We start from the raw sequence: 14,028 nt of genomic DNA on the forward strand, positions 1-14,028 counted from the left end.
ACCTTCTTCCAGTTTTCTTTCGAATTTCCATGCTCTCTTGCTTGCTCTGGCTCCCATTTTTTCCCTTTCTAGTTCGTCCCTGACCATGTACCCTGGGGTCCTCCAGTTTACACCGAGTGTCTATCTGAGGTATCTCTCGTGTATCCCTTCTACTTCCCTCCTTTCCTTCCACCCCCATATTTCAGCCCCGTATCCCATCACCGTCCATATCAGTGTATCATACAGCCAGATCCTTCTTTTACAGTCCTTTTTCCACATCCTTTTACCTATTCCCCACACTTCTCTCATCACCCTTGCTGCCTTCCTTCTTCTCTCTCTGATATGTGCCTCCTGCCTTCCATTTGCCATCAGCGTGTACCCCAGATATTTGAATTCTTTAACCTCTTCTAATTTCTTTCCCTTCCATCTCCAGTCATATTTCTTCTTCCTCCCTCCTCCTTTTCTAAATCTTATTATCTTCGTCTTCTCCGTACTATCCCTCAAGCCTGCTTATCATGGATCTCATGACCTGTTCCTCCTCCGCTAGTACTGCTATGTCATCTGCATACATTAGGGTGTATATCTTCTCCCCTTTTACACTCACCCTCCCATCCGCCCTTCCTCATGTGATCCTCTATGTCTGCAATTAGTAAGTTAAACAATATCGGGTTTAACGGGCAGCCCTGTCTTAATCCCTTCGCCATCCAGAATGATTCCCCTTTTTCTTCTCCCCTTCTTACATTGCTTTTTGTTTCTCTCAAGACTTCCTCCACCCTATCTATCAGTCCTTGCCTTACTCCTCTCTCTTTCATTGCCTTAATTAGAACTTCCTTATCTACTGAGTCGAACGCCGCCTTGAGATCTACGAATAGAACTGTCATCTTCCCTTTCTCCTTTCCTAGATGTCTGTTTATCAAATAGTTTAGCGTAAATATCTGGTCCATCGTCCCCATTCCTTTTCTAAATCCTGCTTGGTTATCAGGAATCAAGTTCTTCATTTCTACTTCATTCCTTATCCTTTCCGCTAATACCGCCGTGTATATCTTATACATTGAGGGCATGATCGTTATCCCTCTGTAGTCTTTTACCTCTTTTTCTTCTCCTTTCTTCACTAAAGGTATTATCTCACCCTCCTTCCATTGTTCAGGCCAGCCTTCTCCCCTCCATACCCGTTTACATATTTCCCAGGCCCACCTCACCATCTCTTCTCCTCCATATTTCCATACTTCATTCGGGATTCCGTCCTTACCTATTGCCTTTCCTGTTTTTAGTTTCTTTATTACATTTCTCACCTCCTCTAACTCTATCTCTTCCTCGTCTTGTCTGTCCCTCCCTCCTTCTCCTTTTACTACCTTGTTCTCCACGCCTCCCATTAGCTCCATGAAGTATTTTTTCCACTCTTCCAGTTTTATGTCTTCGTTTATTCTTTTCTTTCTTTTCCTTACTCTACCTATCAGTTCCCATACCTTACTTTCCGATCTCGCTTCTCCTATCTCTGTAATCATCCTTTCCTTCTCTTCCTTTTTCTTTCTTTCACATACTTCTCTGTATTTCCTCCTCCTTTCTCTATATCTTTCTACCTCCCCTTTCCCCTTTCTCCACTTTCTTAGTTCTGCCCTCGCTTCTTTCTTTTTCTCCTTGCATTCTTCATCCCACCATCCTCTTCTGTTCTTATTAGCACCCCTGACCTCCCCCTTTTCATTCTCCTTTAGTATTCCTCTTATCTTCGACACCCCTTCCTCTATCTCCTCCTGCAATTTTCTGTTTCCTCCTATCTTTCCTAACTTCTCAACGAAGTGTTTTCTTCCTTCTTCGCTCCATATTCCTCTTCTTCTTGTCCTTTCTATCTTTTCCCCTCTCTGTGTTCTCTTCGCTCCGCCTCTTATCCACAGTATTAGAGGGTGATGGTCTGATTCTACTCTATCCCCTATTTCTAGTCTTTCTATTTTTTCTCTGCTATCCTCATCACCTATAATATAGTCTATAACTGTTTCACCCTTTCCTCCCGTGTATGTGTATTCTCCTTCTTCGTCTCCTTTCGTACCACCATTTAAAATCATCAATCCTCTTTCTTCTATAAATTCTAGTAGCGTCCTACCATCCTTGTTCACCTTCTTATCTTTAGAATTTCTCCCTCTTTCTTTCCCACTTTCTTCATCTTCCTCTTCCCTTCCTCCCTCATCTCCCGTTCTCGCATTAAAGTCACCTCTTATTATGGTCCTTACTCCTATTTTTTCCTCCTCTATGCAATCATTCAAACCTTCTAACTTCTTATCAATGTCTTTGTTTACATATATTCCTATTATTTTCCATATTTCCTCCCCTATTCTTAGCTTGACTTCGACCCTGTTTTCCTCCTCTTCCCTCCCTCTACCTTCCTTTATTTCTTCTATCCCTTTTCTTATACCTACTAGCATTCCTCCGCATGCTCTACCTTTCTTATTCCTCCTATTCGCTATTTGTACTCTCCAACCAAATTCCTTTGGTAGTTTCTCTTTCATCTTCTCCCATCCTTTCTTATCCAACCATGTCTCCATCATAATAATCACATCCCATTTCTTTACCCCATCCCAAAAGTCTCTATCTTTATTTGTTATTCCCGCTACATTCCAGAATACTACCTTCGTCTCTTCCCTCCCCCCTCTTTCTTCCTCCCCTTTCTTTATATCTACGTCTTCCTCAACTCTGGATTCACTTCCTGCCGCTCTCCCTCCCTCCTCCCATTTACCTTCCCCATCCTCCTCGCATTCTTTGTTTTCATTCTCTTCGTTGTGACCTATGAAAGTCTTCCCTCTCCTCCAGTCTGCCTTTGCTTTCGTTCCATCTCCATTCCTTGTTGTCCTCCCACATCTTTTGATAACCAATTGTCACTCTTTTTCCTTTCTCTCTCTTTTCTCTTGCTATCTTTCTTATCTCTGTTTGTATTTGTCTTTCCTGTTTGGTGAGATCGTCATCCAGAAAGCTTCCATATTTCCTTCCTAGTTCCTTCTTTTTCTTCATGATGTCTCTTTTAGCTTCCCAGTTTTTGCATTTCAATAGTCTCATTTTGTATTCCCCGTATCCTATTTCTTGTATTTCTTCTATGCTTCCTTCTGTAGTATTTAGTTCTTCCATCAACTTTTCGAAATTCTCTTTTCTCTCTTTAACGTTTCTTAACTTCTCCTCCTTTACGATTATGTTATTTTTTCTCCTTCTTCTTTCCGTCATCTCCACACTTTTTTCTATTTCCTTCATTTTCCCTATCAACTCCCTGCCATCATTCTCCTCTGCGCCCTTTATCTCTAATTTTTCTATCTTCTCCTCCATCGTTTTTACCTTTTCTTCTAGCGCCTTTCTCTGCCTTTCCCATATTTCCTCCCTTCTCTTCCATTCCTTTCTTACTCCCTTTATTTCGTTTTTTATTTCTTCTTTGTCTTTTTTCCTCTCCTCCTCCTGTTCTTCCATTTTCCTCAGTATCTCTTTTAATAGATCCTCTGTCGCCATCCTTCCTTTACCCTCTTCTCCTTTTTTTATTTTCGCTGGCGGTGATCTGTTGGTCCTTCTCGTTTCATTAAATTTGTCGAGAATTTCTTTCTCTGCTGCCCTAGCCGCTTCTTCCTCTAACTCTTTTCTTTTCCTTTTCAAAATGAGATCTTTGACCGATCCTAGGCTGTCCGCCCTTCCTCTTTGTTTAGCAAGCTCCTCCGCCTTTGTAGGCCTGCCTCTTGCTTTCCTTTCCCCTTCGTCTTCCCTCTTCTTTCCTATCCTTCCGTGCTGGTCAATCTCTATTCCTAATTCCTTCTCTGCCTCCATCCGCCGCTTTTCCCTTAGCCTTTCCCTCCTATTGGTTATCTTTTCTATGCCTATGGTTGAAAGCACTTATAGTATTTATCCCCTCTATATCCGCGTTAGTCTATGCCCGCTTTCGCGACCCCGCCTTTCTGTCAGTTGCCCCTCTATACTATCTGTATTCTATGCCGCCCGGTCACCTCTCACCCGTCCCTTTCCTTACCTTTTTCTTCTTAACTGCTTCTTCCCGTTCTTAACCCTTTTGCCTCCGCCCTCTCGCTCCTCCACGCCTCCCTGTTCCGCCGCTCTTGACCTCTCTAACTTTCTCCAATCCTTTTTCCACCTCGAAATTACTCTCTGCCACACGCACACCTGTTGCTATCTACACGCCGGAACCAGAAGTCCCAAATTAGTAATTATTTTCTTTTAATTATTTCTAAAATAAGTAGTAATTTATTTTGCCTAAATAAAAATTTACACGTAATAAAATTTTTTTCTGACACCAATTTTCCAAGTTGAGTTATTTAATTTTTACGTAATTAATAATGTTTGGTGACAAATTACTAATATATGTTAATTTAATAAAAATTTAATTTGTTGTTATTGCTAATTTGTTTAATAAATAAAAAATAAAATTTTTTGTCGACCTCTGACATACATATGTACGTACACACAATTGTAGCGTCTATGACAATTATATGTATGAGAGTACATGTGTACATTATATACAGGGTGTTCTATTTCAATTTTCTCACGTAATTATCTCCCAACTTCTTTATTGAAAAAATATTTTAAATAAAACTTCCTGTTCCAAAGGAGACATTTTATTATAGACACAGGTCTTGTCTAAGTGAAAAAGTCTGTGAGATTTCAAGGTATTGTTAATTCTTTATTGTGCCATTTTTTTCTACTAATTGGAACAATTTTTACTGGAAACATTTTTTTTATTTGCCTAATACTTTTTGAGAAAAATTCGTATTCTTCAATATTTTGTGATATCTCGATAATTATTTGTGGGAGAAAAAAGTAGTACAGGACTTTGACTTGATTTGGTCTTAGGATATGCTGTTGTAACAGTGCCGAAAAATAGAATATTATTGTACAACTTATGTAACGACATACTAAAGTGTTTACAAAAGTTGGGGCACTCAAAAACTCCTGTATTACTTTTCTCTCCGACAAACAATTATCGAGATATCGTAAGTTATTAAAAAGTTTAACGAATTCTTCTGTCTCAAAAAGTATTAGACAAATATAAATATGTTTTCAGCAAAACTTGCTCAAATTAATTAGTAGAAAAAGACGAAACAATAAAAAATAAGGGTTTTTAATCGACGCTTTATATATTCTCTTTCCTTGAGCATCAATCTGTCGTATGTACAGCCAGGTATACTGTCATATACGAACAGTCTGGTGCCATCACAAAATATACGTCGCCAGTGTTCAATTCCCTCTGCAAAGTATTTATTTTTTCCTCCAATTATTTGTAAGCTTAAATCGCTCTTACTAGCGTCAATATAATTAGGCAATCCTTGATAGTGTACACTTTGCGTTTCAAAAAGAGTACTTTGACACACAATGCGTAAAAATGCATCTATTGATTCGTCCGTTAGTTCGTTTCCAGACAAGACATTCTGTCTCACAATAGAAATAGGCATAATAACTTCATCTAAATTTATTATTCGTCTTGGCTTATCCTCTTCGGTTATATCTCGCTTGTAGCTTGTACCAATATACAATCATCATCCTGATCCATATCTTAAGCAATCATAGCAGTGGTAATTGCTGTTTTCATCGGCGAAATGTCACATTTTAACTTTTCGTTATTTTCATTAATGATATTTTCGCTCTTTACTGCATTTTGCTCAATAGTTTTTCGACTACTTAATTTTTTACTTGCTTCCTGTGCTTCTATAATATAACTCGGATTCCTTATTGCCATGTGCCTGTTGTGGTGACTATCCAAGATTTCCGGAAGCATGCATTCGTTATAGAAGCGTATTAGAGAAGGCAGCATATGCTTGTCCCAAAAAGCATTGTCTCTATCTACGTGCACTATTTTTATGGTTTTCGGTGTCCATATGGCAAAAATGCAATACTGTCGTTGCGTTATGTTTAATTGGCCTTGAATTTGATAAAAGAACCGATGCTTTTCATTTCATTTACATGGGTCTTTTGTATCAAAGATGTTTTTCAAGGCGGGTAATGTTTTAATGGCTTTTTCTATTGCTAAATGTTTGGCCGACTGAAAACATTTAATCTCCACGAAGCCATTGTCATCAATGAGTCCATCAAGAGAAGCACCCAAGTATGGATATTTGCGATCAATAAATAAGCCGCAAGGTTTGATGTCTTTGTTAAGTTTTGCGGCTAAAACTTTTTTTGCTACTGGTTCGTGAACGCGACCTTATGCCATGGCGGCGGTATCAACAGGCGAAGGATATAAAATATTCTTCACTGTTGTTACACAAGACGTTGTTGCTCTCATGCGACAAACAATTCCAAAATTGGACGCTGTCAACATGACACGTCTCAATGAACACCACAGCTCGAAATGACTTTGTTGTCTCGTATCGCGTTCAGTTTGTTCCCAATTTTTTCCATACTCGATCAAGTTTTCCATATGCCTTTGTCGATTTTGTTCAAATACATCAGGTGGAAGATCTGGCTTTTGCGATTGTGGGCCATAATATTTATCTGTTCCTGATTCTCGTTTAAATTTCTTTCGTTTGCCTATCTATTTGTCGAGATTCTCTGGTTCTCGCAATTTTTTTTTACCGTTGCTCTTTCAGTTGTTTGACAGTAGGAGGAACAGTTTTAGACATGCCTTTATAAACTTCCGTGGGGACTTGCTGCGTATTATGTTGCAGAACTGCTCCCGTAATTCTAGCATTGTACGAACCTCGTTTGCCAAAATGAATGCGTTTTCCACCAATTTCTTTGCAGATTATCGAATTAAACGATTCTGCAGGATTATTGGTTAAATTTAAGAGCAAGCTGTCAGAATAAGCACTGATTGTGAGATAAATAAGAGCATTTTTTATTCTTTGATATAGACCATGCAGTTTCAAAAGTGGTACGTAATTTTTATTTCCGTCAATTTCGCACTTTTGACCGCGTTTCTCACATCGTTTATGTTCACCAAATATGTGACTAGGGATATTTAATATGTCTTTCCGTAGTTCTGTAGCTTTACAATGATGAGGTTGGTCTTGTTTTTGTCGTTCAGAAGCTAGTCGCAACACTTCTCTCCGTATTTTTAAAACGCTATTGTCTACAACTTTTCGTATTTCAATAAAACCACGCATTCTTTTTGGCTGAGTCGTTTCAGCAACGGCTTTCAGTTTTTTACAAAGATTACGCAGTAGATGATTGGTGCATTCTATTTTTTTCACCGTTATCATCTGTTCCTGGGGTTTATTATTGATGATGGAGTGATATACGTTACTATCTCCATCGGCGATAACCGTTTTGTAAATAAGTCCGTGCATCGGAAGGCTAAGTTTGAAACCTTCTGCAATAGCATCACTCTCCATGCTTGTAGAGGCTGCGTTGCGATAGAAATTTTTATAACATTTGTGCGTTTTCGCAGCGCAACCCTTTCGTTCAGCCATGTCACATATCGCGCAATATTTATTGCGGATGCCAACGAAGAGAACTTTCCTTGTGCGACAACCAATTATTGCACCTACACCGGAAAGCAAGTCGTAGGCTTTACCGTACGCGTAATGAAAGTGAAGGTCGGCCCTGGTTGTCGACCGAGGGAGGATGGGCCGCGTCGCGATGCGGCTCCGCACTCCCGGGGCGTCTCGTTCTCATCGCGAGAAGAGGCGCACCCAGAGCGTACACGTTGGGACCCGAAAGATGGTGAACTATGCCAGTAGGTAAGCTAGGCCGATTCTAAGCCATGGGGCAATGAGGGGGGATGAGGGGCGGGGGGGAACCGCGGGCGGGAGGAACCGCGGGCAGGGGGGGGACCGCGGGGGAGGGGGAGGGGGAACCGCATGTTTCGGGCGCCGCGGGGGAGGGGGAGGGGGGAACCGCACGTTTCGGGCGCCGCGGGGAAGGGGGGAACCGCATGTTTTGGGCGCCGCGGGGAAGGGGGAAACGCGTTTTCCGGCGCCGCGGGGAAGGGGGGACCGCGTTTTCCAGCGCCGCGGGGTGAGGGGGTCCGCGTTTTCCGGCGCCGCGGGGTGAGGGGTCCGCGTTTTCCGGCGCCGCGGGGTGAGAGGGTCCGCGTTTTCCGGCGTCGCGGGGTGAGGAGGTCCGCGTTTTCCGGCGCCGCGGGGCGACCGCGTTTCCGCCGCGCCGCGGGGCGAGGGAGTCCGCGTTTTCGCCGCGCCGCGGGGTGAGGGGGTCCGCATTTTCCGGCCCCGCGTTCGCGTTTCGCCGCGCCGCGGAGTCCGCGTGACGTCACACGGCACGCTCGCGTTATCACCCCCTCGTAGATGTTTCTTTCCCGTCCCCCCCCATTTGTCTTCTCGTTCGCGCGGTGTCTCGCACCCCCGTCCCCCCCCTTGTTTGCGCGAGTCTTCTCGTTCGCGCGGTCTCTTTCCCTCGCGCGTTCTTGTTCAGAAATTATGCGAAAATTATTAAATAGAAAAATTGCTTACCACCGCATGATTTCAACCTAAAACCCCTGGCTCTTGAGTCACCTTCCGCACTGTGTGTGTGTGTGTGTGTGTGTGTGTGTGTGACACAACATTGATTGTTTTTTTATTGTTACACTTATTGTTAATCTCTTAGCAGTATAGGTCTCTTAATTTTAGATAATATACACTTAAAATACTTTTAAAAATACTGCAGTCTAAACAATCGATATTTACACGAAAACACACATAGGACACATATTACATGTTGAAATGAGATATAGTGGCCCCTCACACGATGAACAAAAGAGGCCGTTCATCAGAATATACCGCCTGGTGTCACCTGGTTTACGACAAGCATACAGCATCGAGAATAATCCACCGATTCTCACGATGCATGACGCACAAAACTTTGTCTGTCCTGGAGTAAAATAAAAATACGTGCAACACATCCTTGTAAGAGGATTTAACGCATTGACTTCAGCCTGATTCATGACTCTGAATATTTCTTCCGAAACATCCTCAGACATTTCACTATCATAACATGAATCGTCTGACAATACTGCATCATCATCATCATCAACTTCCATTCCTTCCTCTTCATTTACTTCCATTTCTCCAGGCACTTCCATTTCTTCAGGCACTTCCATTTCTTCCTCGTTTGCTTCAACTTCCATTCTTTCTTCTCCTTCAAAGTGCAATTCTTCGAAATCCATTTTTTCCACACTTGCCCCCACTACTTTTAAATCTAATGTTTTAAATGTTTTAAATGTCTTAAGATGGCGAACGAATTGTATAAGTCGCACAAAAAGCACGCCAACCGACTGCTCTTACTTCTAGTCCTCGACTATAGAGCGTACCTTCAAATTCATCCTTCTACATCTCACTATTGTCACATCGTTTGTTTATCATATCTAATTTCATCTCAGCATTCATACAATTGCGCCTTCCGAAAAATCTGCAATGTGCAGTTTTGCACGTGTGCGATAAAGTCACCGCGAGACACATATGTTCTCGAAAACGATATCGCGCCATTGACTTTCGGTAATTTGATCTGTAAAATTGCTATTGAACCGCGATCAAACAGCTATCAAACAGCTATTAAACCGCTATTGAACAACTATCAAACAGCTATTGAACCGCTATGAAACAGCTAAAAACAGCTAAAAACAGCTATCAAACAGCTCTTGAACAGCTATGAAACAACTAAAACAGCTATCAGTATAACTGCGATCTGTATAACTGCTATTGAATCGCTATTGAACCGCTATGAAACAGCTAAAAAGAGCCATCAAACAATTAAAAACAACTAAAAAACAGCTCTTGAACAGCTAAAACATCTATATTATACTACAAAGTATGTAGGAAAAAGAAATAAAACATTTATATATACATATATAGTTTATTTCAAAAAAATCATAATTTTTTCTGGTGTCGCGACCACCAGTTAAATATTTTTAATACATTTTGTAATGCGCAATTCTTAATATGTTTTCGCATCTTACAGTATTAGTAACATCTAGATTATTTAAAGATTCGATATCTTCGTAATCTGCATCCAAAGTCTCAATTTTTAGATGTTTTCTCGCTTTATTCTCAAGCAGATCCACCAGCCATTCTCGTTTCTGGCATCCCTTGACGTACACAAGAGTCGACGTCTCGTCGCCCTCTCCAAGTACGGCCGATGTAATTAGATGTTTCGCCATGCTGTAGGGCAGTTTTCGTCCTCCCATCGTAGTCCATGGTGATTCGCAATCAACCAGGAAGCGCATGATCTGTCGGACTTCGTGAGGAGACTCCATGGCATGGGACATGTAAAAATGTAATGCGCCAAAACGGTCCCGTTTCTCAGAACCGCCACCTCCTTTACGACAAATTTCATCCCGACGGTGAATCCTTGCAGATCGACAAACGTCGGTACGATCATGACGAAACGACGGAGCAATCTGTATCTTATCGCGGTACATCAGTGTCTCTTATATTGTAATATCTGCTTATATTGCAATATCTGTTGATATTGCAATTTACATGAGTTTGCGCACTACGTTCGACAACGGACAGTATTCGATTACGCGATCATGCAAGATGAGACAATAGGCGGTAGTATTTGCAGGTACATTTTCTTTACAATCAAATTCTATTCGCACATCCACGGTGGCGCTCTTGACAGATTCGTTTTGTCGCGAGCAATCGATGACAACAAAAGGTCCTTCCATCAGGAATGTATACAAGCTGCAAAGCGTATCGAAGGAATCGTATCCGTAATAAGTTTTACGAAAACGCGCATACATATCGAAAAGAACGGCGTATCGATTTTTACCAAAATCCAGATTCATGTCATCGTACGGATAAAATTCGGAGTTTAGATAAAGTTTCACGTTGGTCAAATTACAGGCATCGAATACGCTAACATTTTGAGACATGATATTCTTGCGGCCGGTCTGCAGCGCAAAGATAACGTACCGCGGCTTCTCCAGCTGAGTCGCCGTTTTGACGGCCCACGAATGCTTGGTCGTGCTCTGCAACATGGGATACTCATACAGATCCCACGAACGGAAACTGACACTAAGATATCGCCCGCTTTCCAAGGCCCGTAGCATAGATAGCTTATTGACCTCGTTTAACGTAACGTGAGGCATTCGCCACTGTATTTTAAACAATTCGATTTCCGGCTCCGTCGCAGGATTTCCTACAATGCAATTGTTATTGCTACGCGCTCGTATCAAAATTAATTCGTGACGAGCGTTAACAACCACGCGTTTGTAATCTTCGCAAAAGCCCAGCAACAACTTGAGCGGTACGCAAAAGTTGAAGTATCCTTCCGGTATGCTCGATGTAACGTCCTAGCCAGCATTCCGCATGAGTTGAGAATCGTTATACGATAGCGATACGTAGTTCTTGATGGTACTGGTTATGCCAACGTTTCTGTTGCGATCAATCTCCACACCGTTGAGCTCGTATCGAATTTCATCAAACATGAACGCCACGCAATTATTCGCAAGCGTTGTCACAGACTCGTCATTTTTTCTCTTTATTACCAATCGTCCTTCAACATAGAGAAAGCTCTCGCACGGCAACGTGTATAAATCCTGCTGTTGTATGGGTATTCTTATCTCATCGTTATGTCCAAACGTTGTGTTGGCGTACGGATTGTACGTGTGTGTCTCAATCTTGACAACGCTGTCGTCAAAGATCGGTTCACCTCCAATGTTTAAGATATTAGCCATTTCGTACGACGAAACCCAATGATTTCAAAAATTCAATGTTCGACGCAGTGAGTTTCTTCTTTGGCGATCGGATTGTCTTTTTGTTTCTCGTCTGTTGCACCTGCTCAGCTTCGTTCAGTACGAGCATCTCACGTTATCGCTGTCGTCTTCGTACATGCAGTCTAACGGTGATCTCTTCTTCGCGAAAATCAATCAATCGACCGTCCTGATCCACGACGCGAAGCGTCAAGTCCGAAATGCTCCGTACGATGATCGGAAGGTAAATAATCTGTGTGCCGGCGTTTCCGATATCTTATATCCTGGTGGCACGCTCGGTGAAAACTCGTGTATCGTGTGCACGTACTTGTCGTTGCTGTACGCACCCGCGGTCACGTTACACTCTATGCGAAGGATGTTTACGTTGATGATATTTAGCGGAACATTCGATTCGTGCCATTGTCGCGGCTCCAGCACGCGATTCGCTGAAAATCCCAGCAGCGATCCAATGTTGTTCGGTTTTGTGAAATTTATCCGATAAGCGCACTTGATCTCACTCTTTATCGTATTGTTATTAGCATGAATAATAATCAATGGGTGCGGTTCATCTTCGTTTGTCGAGACATTATTGGATTGGTCCCATAAAAGAGCGCGTTTCAGATACATGTCTATATCACGCAGTTCGTACGATCCTTCGGGAATGGTAATCTCCTTGTCATCGTCGTCATAGTAGAATTTACTGTTCGACGAATTTACATTCGGTATCGTGATAGGTTTCAAAATCTGTTAGACCGAGCTCGTAATCGCCATCGCTCAAATCCACGGCGGGAAAGTAGCTTACCGCGAGGATGCTGCTCTTGCCGGTGAGCGTAAATGTCAGTGACATGTTTGAATGAATACTGAGATTAAACAACGTAACGCCGGTCTTTAAATTGATTGTTAACCGACTGTAGAAAACGCAGACACAGTTGTCCGCAATTGCTCTGATCGTATCGCTGATAAGGTGTGCGATTGTACTCTATTACATTGTTCTCTAGATACTGCGCCAATTCTCTCGGTGGTCGAAGATTGCCAAAACTGTCGAAATATATGGCACGATCTTCTCTCTTCGCGTACGCCACCCAGTGAGTACCCGGTCCCTCAGTATTATCCAAATTCACGATACCGCTCTCGTTTCGACGTATACCGCCGATCGGTAACGAGTCGCGCATAAAAATACCTCTAAAATATGGAATGCGCATACGTTTTGCCAATTGTTGCAGTTGTACATTGGTAGTTACACCCTTGGGGATTTTTAGCGTCTCTTCGACGTTTTTTTTTTTCTCGAGACTCCCCGTCCGCGTTTGTACGGAGCGAGATAAAGTCCGTGACCTTCCATGGCGCGATTGTGACGCTGCATCTCTTCCAGCTGACGTCGCGCGGCTTTGTTATCATTCACGGCCTTTGCGACTCCCGCCGCTCCGCCGACCAACGAGCCGAGAACCCCTAATAACGGCTGGATCGGTAGGATACCGCCGCGTTTCGCTACCGGAAGTATTCGCTTGGTTTTCTTCTTTTTCTTCGTTTTCAAACCCATACCGAGTTTCGTTTTAGCCTTCATGGCCGCCCAGACGGCTGTAGCCGCAGCTCTCTCTCCGAGAGTCGAATTGTTCGCGGTGACACGTTTTCGCGCTTCCGCGGCGAGTATATTGTCTGCCACGTGTCGTTCTGCGAGATCGTTGCTACGCGAGTAGGCTATGTCGTGCTCGCGACACGCCGCGTCCAATGGATTAATACCCCGATCACCTCTTGCCAATCGTGTTTCTAAGCGAGTTCCCGGTCCGCAAAATTGATAGCCGGGGATATGTAATTCGATCGGAAGCGCGTTTATCGCGCGATTCAGCAGACCTCGACCTATCTTCGGCGGCATTCGCCGCAGTTTTTTATCAACGGCGGCGGACCGTCGATGTGCGTTTGCTGACACGGCAAATTATAATGTATTAAACAGCGCCGATATTGCTGAACCTCCGAATCTGCCTTGATATGTTCGGGAAGCTTATCCCACAAATAATCTATGTGATTATAAAACTGTCGCAGTAGAATGACCTTTGGTATATACTTTAACTGCTCGGCGGTTAAATCGTAAATATCGCTGTTATCCGACACGAGCAAAATCATTTTAAAGACTGAGCATCTCAGCTCTACGCGTCTCTATAAATAGGCCAGCTTTCTCGATATTGTTATTCATTCGTTGTGGAGGGGAGGTAAAATGCGGTTCGTACGACAATCGCGTACGCAAACATGGAGGCATGCTACCGATTTCTATACGCGGTATCATCTGCGGTCCGTCGAATTGCGGCAAGACAAACGCATGATAAGCTTGCTGGAAAGTCCGCACGGTGTACGTTTCGAGAACGTGTATGTGTACTCGAAATCGTTGCAACAACCGAAATATCGATATTTGGAGAATATACTAACACCGATAGAAGAGATTGGCTACTTTACGTTCT

The 14,028-nt window shown here is 42.8% G+C and overlaps 1 protein-coding gene across 1 annotated transcript; it reads right to left on the minus strand.

Moving 5' to 3' along the window:
* Positions 1-472: 472 nt before the first annotated feature.
* On the minus strand, positions 473-2,516 carry LOC139821395 (uncharacterized). The gene is made up of 2 exons (XM_071792399.1): positions 584-2,516; positions 473-540 (listed from the first exon to the last, which is right to left on the minus strand). The coding sequence occupies exons 1-2, from the start codon at positions 2,514-2,516 to the stop codon at positions 473-475; spliced, it is 2,001 nt and encodes a 666-aa protein (XP_071648500.1).
* Between the last annotated feature and the right edge of the window lie 11,512 nt (positions 2,517-14,028).

This window comes from Temnothorax longispinosus, chromosome 11, assembly GCF_030848805.1.
Source record: "Temnothorax longispinosus isolate EJ_2023e chromosome 11, Tlon_JGU_v1, whole genome shotgun sequence".
NCBI classification, from domain to species: Eukaryota; Metazoa; Arthropoda; class Insecta; order Hymenoptera; family Formicidae; genus Temnothorax; species Temnothorax longispinosus.